This window comes from Triturus cristatus, chromosome 1_2 (genome assembly GCF_964204655.1).
Source record: "Triturus cristatus chromosome 1_2, aTriCri1.1, whole genome shotgun sequence".
In the NCBI taxonomy this organism is placed as follows: Eukaryota; Metazoa; Chordata; class Amphibia; order Caudata; family Salamandridae; genus Triturus; species Triturus cristatus.
In genome coordinates this window covers 638,154,371-638,169,485 of record NC_140580.1, presented here as the reverse complement: position 1 = coordinate 638,169,485, position 15,115 = coordinate 638,154,371, and the positions used below count along the sequence as shown (strand labels likewise).

General features: G+C 41.1%; 1 protein-coding gene across 1 annotated transcript in view; it reads right to left on the bottom strand.

Annotated features, from left to right (window-relative positions):
- Positions 1 to 3,652: 3,652 nt before the first annotated feature.
- The window catches only part of SNCG (synuclein gamma), a 181,542-nt gene continuing 170,079 nt past the window's right edge, over positions 3,653 to 15,115 (bottom strand). The window contains exon 5 of the mRNA XM_085607597.1: positions 3,653 to 4,418. Coding sequence (XP_085463723.1) covers positions 4,398 to 4,418 — 21 coding nt within the window. The 3' untranslated portion in view covers positions 3,653 to 4,397. The remainder of the gene's footprint in view (positions 4,419 to 15,115) is intronic.

Below are 15,115 nucleotides of genomic sequence, written 5' to 3'. Positions count from 1 at the left end.
TTTACCCCCAGGCTGTCCTCTCCACATAAAGGCGTCGCTCGCGCTGGCAATTTTAGAACTCCTACCTGCAGAGTTCGCAAGGCTTCAGGTGGGTTCCTACACTGGCGCACAGGTTCCACCCCCCGCTCCTCCGGTCTCCTCAGTCTCACCTCGCTGCCCACCACCACTATGCCTGATCCACCGAGGAGTCCTGGTCGCAGGACGGGGAGTCGGCTGCCGCTAAGACTAGTATCACCTGGCACCCAGAGCACCTCTGCCATTTTGCAAGTTGCACAGCTCCGCATCTCCCGCCTTGAACTCACTGGGTGTCTCAATTCTGGTAGAGCTTGCCCTCTCCACCAGGTACCTGCTTCACCTCATGGTTCCCCTGACTCTCCACTCCTGTTTGGTATCGACAACACTCTACAAAAGCACTTCAAACAGCTCTTGGGTGCCGGAGCTGAGGTTAATCACCTCCACCCGGCCATCTTGCCTGGCCACACCCAATTGGCTCCTTTTTTATTACAAAACTATTCCCCTAAGTCGATGCCCAAGAGCAAATGTAAAACTGTATTTAAATGCCATTGAGTATTTTACCACATTCATGGGCTTAAAAAAATGCCACTCATTTCCCCCAAAACTCCCTGACCAAGACCCCAGAAAATAACTTCATTAAATTTGATCAAAGATTACTGTTATTATAAGCTCTACATTGTATGCTTTGTCACCAATTTCCTATTGATTCCAAAGAGAACAAGACTATATCTAATTTCAACCAATGTTTCTACTAATCACTTTAAAATTCATGACCCAACATTTCCAAGTACTCCTTGAAGTAGAGGATACTAATTATGACAAAGCCACCCCAAAAATAATAATGTGCCTGCTGTAAAATCTTGTTACATTGTGCAAAACTAAATCTATTATGATTGAGAACCTGATTCCAGGCCTTTTTGTTGTAATTATAGGGGGGCAGCAACTATCAAACATACACTTCTGGCTATAATTGTGATTCCTCACACAGCAGAGAAAAGAGCACTCACAAACATCCTTTTAATGCAGAAAGAGGAAAGCAATTGAAGGGAACACTGGACGGTGGTCTCCTGTACCTGCAAGCCATCATTCCTGTGATTGTTGCCACCTTTTCATGAATAATAATTAGGCAGGTTGTTCTGCAAGCCCCTGCAGTTTTGTCATGTCCTTTAGGATAGTCTTGTCATGTATGCCCCATTTTACATACATTGTCCCATCCATACAACAATAACGATTCTAAACAGGTGACCTTTTATCTAGTTGCTTGCTCCTGCCTCGTCGACACCAGGCTCTCTGTGTCATAATTCCTGTACCTGCCTACATAAACATGTCCTCAGGCATGGTGTAATTATTCTGAATAAGGGTCACGACTTTTTTCATCCTTGGCCAATAGCCAGCTGTGCATGATCGCATTTGCTTAGAAAAACATTTGTGATTGTTTTCAAAACATGCACGACTGTCGATTCTAGAATAAACCCTAGAGTGAGCACTTTATTATAAAAGGCCGTCTCTCCCCCCTACAAATTAGAGGAGAATTCCTTCCAAGCTGAGACGGGGTCCTGCATGCTGAATCTTCGACACGCAGAAGTTTGATATCCCTTGTGGGTTATCATCCTCAACGCAGAGACAGGGTCCTTCGTTCTAAACCATCAGGTGAGGGGGCTGGTTCGTTCCTGGGGATTTCTTGGCTACAGATACACATAGCCATACACATGTACATGCTACACATACAGATCTAGGCTAGGTACATTTAGGCAAATTACTTAGGGCGTGCATTTTAGGAATATGCAAGTGCTACTGTTTTTATCTAAACTGCTCATGTTCATCTTATTAGCACTATGGTAGAAATGTGTCTACTATTTACTATATTGGTACCAGCAATCTATTTTGTATGCTTCTGTCTCCTAATTGTCACAGCAGATATGTTTTACACAAGATTGTCGCTGGACCAATAAATACTTATTGAAATGTGCTAATCGCCAACTTGTGTATTTTCTAAGAGTAAAGCGAGCTGACATATCCTGTAATGGTGTCTGGAAATGGTTGGGAGCTCTCAGTTTAGGTCATCCAAAACGCACAGGTCCTGGGGGACTCTTACGAGCTACATAACAGTTTGTTTTTTTGTGAATCGACATATCAATACATTACTTTACAAGAAAAAACAGATAATTAAAGGCAAGTGTGCAATTTCCAACTACTTTCTCTGATCTGTACAAAAGCATATCTGGCCCATAGTGGTATAGACGCCTGTTGCTTTCTGGGTGTTAGTGTCATCTTGCTCCTCACTGCACATCATCGGACTCGGAGACAGAGAATCATTGACAGTTAATTGGCACTACCCTCATACACTGACTGGATACCTCATACAGTGTACATTGCGCACACACCAAAGTCACCATGCCTATAAGAAGCTCGTATGAAAACCACGATACAAATATGCACTACATCCTTAGTATGACCCCCCCACCCCAACGCCTGCCTCTCACCTGAAAGAAAGTAACACTGTTTAGTTTAGACCCCGATGGCATCACAGGAAGTGATGTCACAGGAATATTATATCTGAGGAAATCAAAGGAAATGATGTCACTGATGTTAAACATCCTGAAATCATTACATTAATTACATTTCAAAAACATTGCTAAAGTAGATAAATGCCTGTTGCCAGCATACTGTAGGGGTGACACTATGACCTGTCAGGGATACTGCTATGATATGCAAGATCGTGGAGTTGGACAGCTGGAGCAGCAGGTGAGACATACATGCTGAGGGAGCTGTGTGACAGGCACTTCTGTTAGTTGAGGAAAAGCACAGTAGAACATCTCCAAGAGCATCATCCAGATTATCACTCAGAGAGCATAGATTCCACCATGATAAGGTAAGAGGAGCACTGTGTCGAGAGCTTCTCTTTCCCCTACTGCATCTCATGCGTGATGGCAACACAGATCACGGAAGGTAAAGGCTAAAAAACATGGCAAGTCCATGTCATTCCACCATGATGGTATCATGGGGTCAAGCAAACCTGACAACCCTTCCCTTTTCTTATCCCATCACTCTTCCCTCAGCAGCAAATAAGAGGCTGTTGAGATAGGACGAGGAAAGGACAAGGGGTGGAAGTTCTCAGACTGGGACTAAGATTAGCTTAGCTCAGTTTAGCACTTACAAATGTGCCATAATGATAGCAATAATGATAATGATGAGAATGACAATGACGATGAAGGGCAAGGCACATACTGAAGGACAAGTAAGGTGTAGCAGGAGCTACCCCTAGCAAAACATACTGGAAAGTCTTAATTGAGGAAACACACAAAGTACAATAATTAATAAATAAATGAATAAGCACATGAATGAATAAATAGAAATATGTTAAGCGATGCCGAGGAGTTGCCAATTGTGAAGCTGTAATGAATGCTACGCTACCAAGGAACACAATTTCAAACATAGGGAAGCCATTACAAGCCACCGCAGGCCATGTTTGCACAACACAAATGCCAGCTTTCAATGTTACAGCATTTTCCTCTAATTACCATCCTTTACACAATGATACACCTGCTTTATATTTACATTAATTGCAAAACAGTTTTTTTCTGAAAATGAAGCAGATTTTTTGAAAAGGAGCTCAATAATAGCCATGAAACCCACATAGTTTAATATATTTTAATTTGGTGTGAGTTAAAAAAACAGAAAAACCCCAAGGGTGTTCAAAGTGCTGGATGTAAATGGACTTAACATATCCATCAGTTGTTGAAACTTGAATTGAAACCGATTACCCGGCAGAGCAAATGTGCAAACAATACACGGGAATCCAATAGAAAGACATCAGAGAATAGCGATTATTGGGACCAAAGCAACAGTTGTGGAGGTCAGAGAAAAGATGACCACCAAGTGTGTTTTTAGATACATTTGGAGACAGTGATGAGAATGGGAGGCAAGCAAAAAAGAAGATATGGTTTGGACATGTCAAGATGGAAGATTACAGTCTGGCAAAGTTTCAGTTCAATGAAGGAGTATCAGTGGGATATGGGAGAGGCAGAGACAGTGGAAGAGCAACAAAGGACAAAGAGAGGAGAGAGACACTAGGCAGAGATGACGGGCATCACCAGCAATGAGAGGAAAGAGTCATGTCCCACTGACAGTGAATGGAACCTGGAATCAGAGAGCAGAGAAGTGTAGGTGGGAGCACACATGTTATATAGGAAAAACACATGACGTATAATGCAGTTGTACGTACAGTCAGGAGCCTGACATAAATACATTGCTATAGTATATTTTGTGGGCACGTGTAACGTGACAGCTGTAGCTCTGAAGACAGCTGGAATGGCTTCCCTGCCATGGTTTCAGCCAAAGACGCGTCCTTCTAGGTTGACCATCGGAAGGCCTGAGGTTGCTTAATTTTCAACAACATCACCCTGCAGAAAACAAAAATAATGTTAATTCAGAATGTCAGACCAATGCTTACAACAATAGTGGGAAGAGGGATGGAAAAAAGTTCCAGGGAGAAGTGTTTTTAATTAGTAAACAAAATCCCAAATACATTCTGTATATTCTGTATTGAGAGATGCATGTCCATACAACATTTTGCTCAGTGACAATAGTGTCATAATATATTAATACATAGAAATAATTCATTAAAAAATAATATAAAGTCCTACTGATTTATCGCTATACGTTGTAGACCTGGGGTCTCCAAACTTTACAGTAATGAGAGCTACTTCTCATAGGTGAAAATCGCCGTGACCTTCTTAAGGCCAAGTAACCCATGCATTGTTACCAGACACTACCTCACCCTGCTTCACTGACTTTAAACCGAATGTCCATGGAGCCCACTACTATGGTTTGAATAAAATACTGTGACTCTGGGTACTATGATAGGGCTGCCATGTGTGTCGGTGTGTGCATGGTCTGTGGGGATGTATGAACATGTGTGGGAATGAATGGGATATATGTGTATGAGTGACACAGAGGGTATTGGGTTTACTTGTGGCACAGGACATACCTTTCAGCATATGTGGCACCGTTACATGTACAACACAAACATGCAACCATATGGGAGATACTTAAGATGCAGAAAAATGTTCTGCAAAGATGTTTGTAATAAGGAGCATTTTTCTGCACTTGATAGAACATTTTTCTGCACTTTCAAGTTCTCCCATTTAAAAAAAAGTCTGTATTTTTCATTTATAAATATGACTGTGTGCCTACCAGCCACTGGCAGTAAGATGTGTGCTGTGTGTAAATGCAACACTTTGAAATGCACCTTTATTTTATATGCATTACATAAAACTCATCATTTTAATTTTCTCCCCTGTCAAAGTGTCTTTACAAACAGCAGGCATTTTACTCCCAAGGGCCTGTAGATATGGTGGCATATTTATAACAGGAAAATACAGTCATTTGTTTAAATTTGCGGTATTTAAAGTGAAGAAACATACTTCATAAAGCATTGGGACTTAATTGGTTTAATTTAATGGAAAGAAAAACATTAAGACGATGTTTCATAGAAACTTTTTTCTTCACTTTAAATTTCTCCCATTAAAAAGAAAATGACTGCATTTTTCAGTTATAAATATGTCACTGTGTCTACCACTCACGGAGTGCAAGATGCCTGCTGTTGGTAAATGCGACACTTTGAAAAAGAAGAAAATTAAAATGAAGAGTTAACTTAATCATTAAGTTACCTCTTCATTTTAATTTTCTGTCATTTAAAAGTATTCAGAAACGTCATGTTGTTCGCATGCTCCAATAATGAGTTGAGAACTTCTTTTATTTAAGAGTTAAATACCTCAGTGGCTCAGTTCTGAAACTCTGTGAACCGCAAGACCCATAAATCTGAGTGGAGCACTGCTCATTGTCAGGCTCTGCTATCTGCAGCCTGATAATAATGTAAACTGAACATAGCCTTTCCATAACTTAAAAAAGAAAAGGCAGCACTTATTTATTGCATTTCTTAGTTAAAAATTAAGTGAAGGCTGGGAGCTACTCTGAAGGTTTCTGCGAGTTACCGGTAGCTCACGATCGACTAGCTGGAGACACCAATTGTAGACACTGCTTGTCGCAGTAGAGATATCCTTCAGTTCATGATGGTAATATAAGGATGTGCATTTTCCCACACCTGCCACAAAAAAATTAATTTGTCTTAAGGTAGTAAGTAATTCCATCAGCTTCTGGTTGATTCGTGAAAGAGGCAGGAATATTGTATATAGAGCAGGATGGTGATAATAAATTGTCTTCAGTCAATGACTGAGAGTCAATTCTGGCAACCATAATAAAAATGTTAACCTTCCTGAACACTACCCTAGAACAAGTGCTAGAAACCTTTGTCTTGTTGTCCCTTTCCTCATTCCAAACCTTACACTATGGAGGAGAGCTGCCTGCCACAGATATGCTGTCCTTTGTCCAATCCCCATTTTGGAAACAATTCTGTCCATTCTAGGTGATTATATCAGAACCGACTTCCAAGTAGGGGTGGGCGAATGCAAATTGCTCCACCAGCAGAGTTCACAGAGTTTTGGCCACTTCGCATTATGCATGCAATGAGTTCTGGCCAAATTTCGCCAACCGCTGCATGGGGGCGTTTTTTCTTAGGCACAGATCGAGAGATTTGGTGACGCCCTAGCATGATTTATGATCGCTAGGAGGACATCCAGCATGATTTCCCCAACGTGGGCATTCATGGCCATTCGCAGTCAGAAAGCTGCCACACGAGTAGAAAATCTACTCGAGTAGCAGCAAAATCAACTTGGGAAGAAGCACCCTCGGGCACTCTATGTGGTGCCATTCAAGGTGATTTGTCAGTCCAGAACAAGCTCCCACACTAAAAATAAGTGCAAGCCTAATTCCGCCCATTTGCAGAATGCGGCACAGTTTACTCTACAGAATTGCAACTACGTGGAATTCCGCGCAGTGAAACTCTGTGAGTTCTGCCCACCCCTACGTCTTAGAGCTCCTGTTGTTTTCTCATTTCTCTAGGCTGGTGGTTCATATTCCCAAGGTCAGGTTTACGTTCAGGATTATTTTATTTTGGTTGCGTACGGGACACTGACTGCAGCGTGATCAGTGTTCCCTGTAGTGTTCTTAGCTGAATATTGATTGAGCTCAATAAGCACAGTTAAAACATTTAACTTTTGCTAATTCCCATGGAACTCAGTAAAGCGCTGCAGAGCTGGTGTATTGAGGTCATTATTCATGGCGAGAGCAGAGTTGCTGCTTACTGCCAACCAATAAAAGGATGGATGGAATGCTTGAATTAATCTCAGCCAGTGGTGAACGCTTTGATTTAGCCCAAGGATTTCGTCGAGGGCCCTCTCAGCCATCTTATACACAAATCATTTGGAGGCACATTTGAGGGGTATTGTCAGGAAACTCCCAGGATGGATAGAAGAAACATTCCTGTATGTCTGTACGTGGATGATACCTAATTATGTCAATTGGAGCAGCTTTTTCTTTCGGTTCACATGTGGGAAATAAGCCTGCACAGCATATGAATACCATTTACAATAGTAAATCTATGTTTTTGTTAATGTGGTTTGGGACGCCACAGATACTATTTGCACACAGGCTGAAGCAATCAGGCGTTTGTTAGACATACCACATAACATAAATGACGTTAATTGCTACAAGCAATTGGGCCATGGATATTTGAAGAACAAAATTGAAATCTCCTCTTCTTGTGGTGGGCCTGAATTGTGAAATCATCCAGGATTGGATGGCATTGGAAGCCAATCATAAGGTTCTATTATTGTGCGGCATTAAAAAGGTCTTCTCTGAGCTGGGTTGTCCCAGGTTGTTGACTGCCCCATGATCTGTTCATAACATTGAAGAAATCTGGGTAAAAGGTTTTTAGAGAGATGCTGTCTAATGAAAAAGTCCACTGCGTTGGGGAGAAGTTCAGATAGGTCATTTGTTTTTGTTGAATCTACCTTGGGGTTGTAGCCTTATTTAGACTTGGTCCACAATATGTACGGATGAAACCTATTTTCTGGTAAGTAGTTTGGTACAGCTGGTTTTAGTCAGGTATGGTGAGTTGTTGGTTGAAATTCACCGTGAATTTTTACATCAACACACACAAAACCACACACACACACTCTCTCCCTCTGTCTGTTTTGAAAATCTTTAAAGGTGTTGGTTACTTAACAAAATATTGGTTTCTCTCACTTAGTGCCCCGTGACAATCTGTGTTCCTCTTCCTTTCCTCTGCGCCCTAAACCCTCCTTGCCCTGCTCATTGCATAATGTATCTTAACATGATATGCCAACGCAATTGTTGAAAAATCAGACTCCCTCCCCCCACAAATATTACTGACCAAGCTACGTCCCTGTGGACTAGATATAGAATTGGTAGTTTCCACCATTTGTTATCCTTGCCACAAGGTTGGGGTTTTGCTGTAATGAAAATTAACGTCTCTGGATATTACTTTTGTGCAAACTATGATACACTTTATGTTTTTGCAAGGTTTCTGGTTTAACCCACTTATGCTGTTTTAGAGACATCAAAGCTTTGCGAGTTGTAGAGCGGCTTGCCATTCTTTCAGCTGTTGTTATCTCCATTTTCTTGACTCATAGTTGGGTGTTTTTAGTTTCAGATGTTTGAGAATAGCTATTCAATGTTAGTTTTTTAAAATAAATATGTTTCTGATATTATTGGAAAGGTTTAATCCTGGAGATTGTTGTATTTGCATTGCATGTGGTTTATATGGTTGTCTCAAGTTAAAATAAACTAAAATTGATTGAGTGATTGAATTGTTTGGTCATTGGATATATCCCATAACATTGAAGCATTAGGGTATAGGGCACATGGTCACTGTGAACATTGTGTCTTCTACTAGTGGCCATATAAAGAGTTTGTTTTTTGTTTTTATTTTATTTTTAATGTTTCCCCCTTTTTTTACAGAGCATTGTTAACAAAAAAAAGAAGAGATTATATACAGAGTACTACATAAATTTAAAATCAAAACCAATTATACATCAAAACTTTGGCTGGATAGACACTTGTTCCTAGTAAATCAGTATACACATCTTCAAAAAAAAGAAAAGAAAAGAAAAGGCAGGCATTGCCTTGCCAGCTGTTTCCTAATTTTCCTTCCACTTATTAATAGGCTCCCATATTTGTAATCCTAACCTTCTTCCCCTTTTACCCTTCCTTGCATATATCTCCTTCTCGAGGTTATAAACCGAGAGCAATCTAGCCAGCCATTGATGAAACGTAGGCGGAGTTTGTTCCAGCCAGGCCGAGGCAATACAAATTCGCAAAACAGCCATAGCCAAAAACATAAAGAAGCATGCTGGATCCTCTGTGCCATTACCATCTATCCCAAGCAAAATTTTCGATGGAGTGAGGGTAACCTTGTTTCCCAGTATTCTCCCTAAAAAGACTTCCATGGCTCTATGGAGTGAATATAGGTGTTGGCAGGTAGCAAAGACATGTACTAGCTCAGCGTCCAAACTAGCACACCTAAAGCAGGTAATGCCGACCGTTCCTCCCCACTGCGAAATCCTGGCAGGTGTATAGTATAGTGAGTAAATTGTTTTATAATGCTGAGCCGGCCATATAAAGAGTTTGAACGTTGGCATCATTGTATTTATCACTGCCGATTGGTCTCTACAGATGTGTGTTTGTATTTATAATGATTGTGCACTACAGAGCTCTCTGACTATTGGTTGTAAACTATTTATTCCTTCTGAGCTTTGTCATTTCACTGAACATTGCTCTGTCTCGGAGTCAAAATACAGGGACCTGGATAGCTTCTGTCTTGACCTTGACACAGACCAGTACGGTCAGCTTGGTTTTTTGTAACAGAAGGAAGAGGGTAAGGTTTCTAGAAACTTCTCCTCAGGTTGAGTAAAAGCTATCAGGTCTCCAGTGGTTATAATCATCTGATGTATTTAGTGTTTATAACTTCCAGATCTCTTACAGTTGACGTCCAGTGTATTTTATTCCATGCATTTAACAGTTGCATTTGCTTACTTATAAGTGTGTTATTTTTGCTTGAATATATATATATATATATAAACTACTGCCGTTTTGGAATACCCGTGACTCTGAGTGTGCTTTTTTACGTGCAACATTGGAGTTATATATATATATATATTCACTGAAAAAACCATAGGTTTCACACACGTTATAGTTAGGAATTATCATTTACAAAACCTTGCAAATTCACTTAAAAAACCATAGGTTTCACACATGTTATAGTTAGCTGTACATTTCACTCGTAAAAAACCAATGAAATTCCACGTTATAGTTAGATCAGGTAACTATAACTTGCGCGCCCACAATAAACTGCTGATGACGTCACATATTACATCACTCATGACATGGTCAGTGACATCACTCATGACATCAATGATGACATCTGAAATTACACATTGTGGATTGCGGTCGCACAAGTTATAGTTACCTGATCTAACTATAACGTGGAATTTCATTGGTTTTTACGAGTGAAATGTACAGCTAACTATAACATGCGTGAAACCTATGGTTTTTTAAGTGAATTTGCAAGGTTTTGTAAATGATAATTCCTAACTATAACGTGTGTGAAACCTATGGTTTTTTCAGTGAATTTGTACGGTTTTTTAAATGCTAAGTTATGTATTTATTTTTTATTTTTTTTTCTGGTTTTTCACTGTGCGCACACCGTGCGCGCTCTGTGGGCACTCGGTGCGCTTCACGCACCAAGCACACACGGTTCGCGGTGCACGCAGGGTGCGCGCATCTCGCGTTTTTAAAAAAAAAACTAAATTTATTTTTTTCTCCCTTGGGGGTCCTTCTGTGACCCCCTGACCAAGGCTAGGGGGTCAGGAACTGTCCACTCTGCACCCTTTTCACGTTCTCCACCTTTGTTTTTCACCCCTCAGACTGCGAGAGACAAAATGGCGGCCGACACTTCCTGGTTTCGACCGATTCGAATGTTTACCGACATCTAACAACCAATCAGAATTGCGCTCGCGCACGGCAGGATGCGCGCCCAGTGCACGCACGGTGCGCGCGTATAGATATTGATATGCTTTTAAATGCTATTTTCTCAGGAAATACTGAACAGATTTACACCAGACCTGCAAAAGGCACATCCTTCACCTTATGGCTACCTCTCTGCCAAATTTCAAGTAATTCTGTTCAGCCGTTCGGGCTGTAGCTGTGTCTAAAGGTCCTATGGAAAAATGCATGGGGAAAATGCGTTTTGGGACCCCCCTTTTTTCTCGGCCCCTGCTTGATGAATCACCCCGAGACTTTCAGGGTAGGAGCTGAACGGAGCGCCCCATTCGTTTTCAAAATTTCGCGAAGATTCGTCAACCGGCGCCAAAGTTATTCAAAATAGAATTTTGAGATTTCCTATGGAAACTAGGTTGTAACTATAACTATCTACTGCAACTCCTCCATGCTGGAGGAGTTGCTGTGTGAGATATATATATGTATATGTATATATATATATATATATATATATATATATATATATATTCACTTAAAAAACCATAGGTTTCACACATGTTATAGTTAGCTGTACATTTCACTCGTAAAAAACCAATGAAATTCCACGTTATAGTTAGATCAGGTAACTATAACTTGCGCGCCCACAATAAACTGCTGATGACGTCACATATTACATCACTCATGACATGGTCAGTGACATCACTCATGACATCAATGATGACATCTGAAATTACACATTGTGGATTGCGGTCACGCAAGTTATAGTTACCTGATCTAACTATAACGTGGAATTTCATTGGTTTTTTACGAGTGAAATGTACAGCTAACTATAACATGTGTGAAACCTATGGTTTTTTAAGTGAATTTGCAAGGTTTTGTAAATGATAATTCCTAACTATAACGTGTGTGAAACCTATGGTTTTTTCAGTGAATTTGTACGTTTTTTTAAATGCTAAGTTATGTATTTATTTTTTATTTATTTTTTCTGGTTTTTCACTGTGCGCACACCCTGCGTGCACGGTGCGCTTCGCGCACCGTGCGCGCGCTGTGGGCGCTCGGTGCGCTTCGCGCAACGAGCACCCACGTTGCGCAGTCCATGCCGTGCGCGCCTCGCCTTTTTTTACACAGTAACATTTGTTTTTTTCTCCCATGTGGGTCCTTTAATTTATTTAATAAATGTGATTGTTACTTCTTTATTTATTTTTTTATTTATTTTTTCCCGTGCGCGTATGGTAAGCTTACCGTATGCGCACTCCGCGATTTTTTTTAAAAATTATTAAATGTATTTTTCGTACTTTTGGGTCCTTCTTGGACCCCCTGACAAACACTAGGGGGTCTGCAACTCTCTTTGTTGCCCCCTTTTCACGTTCCCCACCTTTGTTTCTCAGTGCGAGAGACAGAAAATGGCGGCCGACACTTCCTGATTTCGACCGATTCGAATGTTTACAGTCATGTAACCACCAATCAGAATTGAGCTCGCGCACGGCACCGTACGCGTACGGTAAGCTTACGGTAAGCGCACGGAGCGCGCTTACAGATATTTATATTGATTTAAATGCTATTTTCTCAGGACCTACTGAACAGATTTACACCAGACCTACAAAAGGCACATCCTTGACCTGAGGACTACCTCTCTGCCAAATTTCAAGTAATTCTGTTCAGCCGTTCGGGCTGTAGCTCGGACTAAAGGTCCTATGGGAAAATGCATGGGGAAAACGCGTTTTGGGACCCCCCTTTTTTCTTAGCCCCCGCTTGACGAATCCCCCCGAGACTTTCAGGGTAGGAGCGGAGCGTAGCGCCCCATTAGTTTTGAAAAGTTCGCGAGGATTCGTCGACCGGCGCCAAAGTTATTCCAAATAGAATGTTGCGGATTTCCTATGGAAACACGGTCCTAACTATAACTATCTACTGGCGACCGCCAGTAGATAATATATATATATATATATATATATATATATATATATGGAAACAAAGCATTCACCAGTTTTCTCCAGGAAAAGAAAGAATGCACAAACTCCTCTTCGTCGGTAGATACTGTTATTTTATTCAGTTGTCAGATCTCCCTTATGTCATGACGCGTTTCGGCCGACGAACGGCCTTGATCACACGAGACAAACTTTGCGTATGACGGCGTTTAAAAATGCTAACACCCACATCACATGATGGACAGAAATGAAAGAAATACTATTACATCAAAAAATCAGTACTTTGCGCATAGCAACAACGTGACGAGTTTGTAAAATAAATACTTAATTGTATACGTAAATGTGCTTATAACAACATAATTAAATACCTTAAATACATTGTTGACGATCCATCTTGTTCGAGTCATATGTTACATTCCCAGTCTAAATACTGTGCTTACTTGAAAATTCTCCCAAACAACGAAGTTGCTCCTTCTGGATTACTGGGACCCTTGAAAGTTGGCATACACACCGGCGGAGCCAGCCGGCTAACAATATCCAATTTACAGGCGAAAATGAAGTATGCTCTCAGTAGAGTAAGACAGATTCCAAAATAGTGGATGGTCAAGTGTTTTATTTCACACAACGCGTTTCGGCGAGCAGCCTTGTTCACATGAAGAGCATACTTCATTTTCACCTGTAAATTGTATATATATATATATATATATATTCAATGAAAAAACCATAGGTTTCACACATGTTATAGTTAGCTGGAAATTTTACTGATAAAAAACCAATGAAATTCCCCCGTTATAGTTACTGTAGGCAACTATAACTCACGCGACCGCAATCCTCTGCTGATGCTAATACTGTATTTAGACACTTATTTGCCCATGTCTTCTTCCATTAACTTTTAGCTATACATATATTACAAATATTTTTTTTTCATAAAGACACATATGTCATCAGCAGAGGATTGCGGTCGCGTGAGTTATAGTTGCCTACAGTAACTATAACGGGGGAATTTCATTGGTTTTTTATCAGTAAAATTTCCAGCTAACTATAACATGTGTGAAACCTATGGTTTTTTCATTGAATTAGCAAGGTTTTTTAAATGCTAATTCCTAACTATAACGTGTGTGAAACCTATGGTTTTTTCAGTGAATTTGTACGGTTTTTTAAATGCTAAGTTACTTTACACCATTCGTGGCGTGCACGCCCACTTAACGCAGTTCGTTCCGTGCGCGCACGGTGCGCTTCGCGCACCGTGCGCGCACAGTGAGCACGCGGTGCGCTTCGCGCACCGCGCGCCCACTTTACACAGTTAGTGCCGTACACGCAAGGTGGGCACGCAGTGCGCTACGCGCACCGCGTGCCCACGTTACGCACCGTGCGCACATGGAGGACATATTATGCGCTTCCTTGTGATAGGTAATCTGTTAAATTTAATTTGTAAGTGATGACAATAATATGCCATGCACAGAGTTTTTTTTTTTTTATTAAAATTTTTAGCGTAAGCGCACCGTACGCGTACGGTAAGCGTAATCGGCGAAATTTTCAAAAAATAAAAATTTACCGTTTTTGGCCTTGGGGGATCTTTGAGGACTCAACTAACATGGCTATGTGCATGGGCGCTGTCTAAACAGCCCCTTTATATGTTTTTTGCCTTTGTTTACAGCCCCCCCCCTCAGAGTGCGAGAGAGAAAATGGCGGCCGCCGCTTCCTGGTTTCGACCGATTCGAATGTTTACTTAGATGTAACAGCCAATCAGAATCGCGCTCGCGCACGCCACCGTACGCGTACGGTAAGCTTACGGTAAGCGTACCGTAAGCTGGCTCAGATATATATATTGATTTAAAGGCTATTTTCTCAGAATCTACTGAACAGATTTACACCAAACCTACAAAAGGCACTTCCTTGACCTGAGGACTACCTCTCTGCCAAATTTCTAGTAATTCTGTTCAGCCGTTCCTATGGAAAAATGCATGGGAAAAACGCGTTTTGGGACCCCCCTTTTATCTCAGCCCCCGCTTGACGAATCCCCCCGAGACTTTCAGGGTAGGAGCGGAGCGTAGCGCCCCACCTATTTTGAGAAATTCGCGAGGATTAGTCGACCGGCGCCAAAGTTATTCAAAATAGAATGTTGCGGATTTCCTATGGAAACAGGGTCCTAACTATAACTACCTACTGGCGATTCACAGTTATGATCTACCCTCTGATGGGTTTCTCATAAAGAAGTCGCCGTATTGTGTGTTCTTAATCCGGTTTGCTGTTTG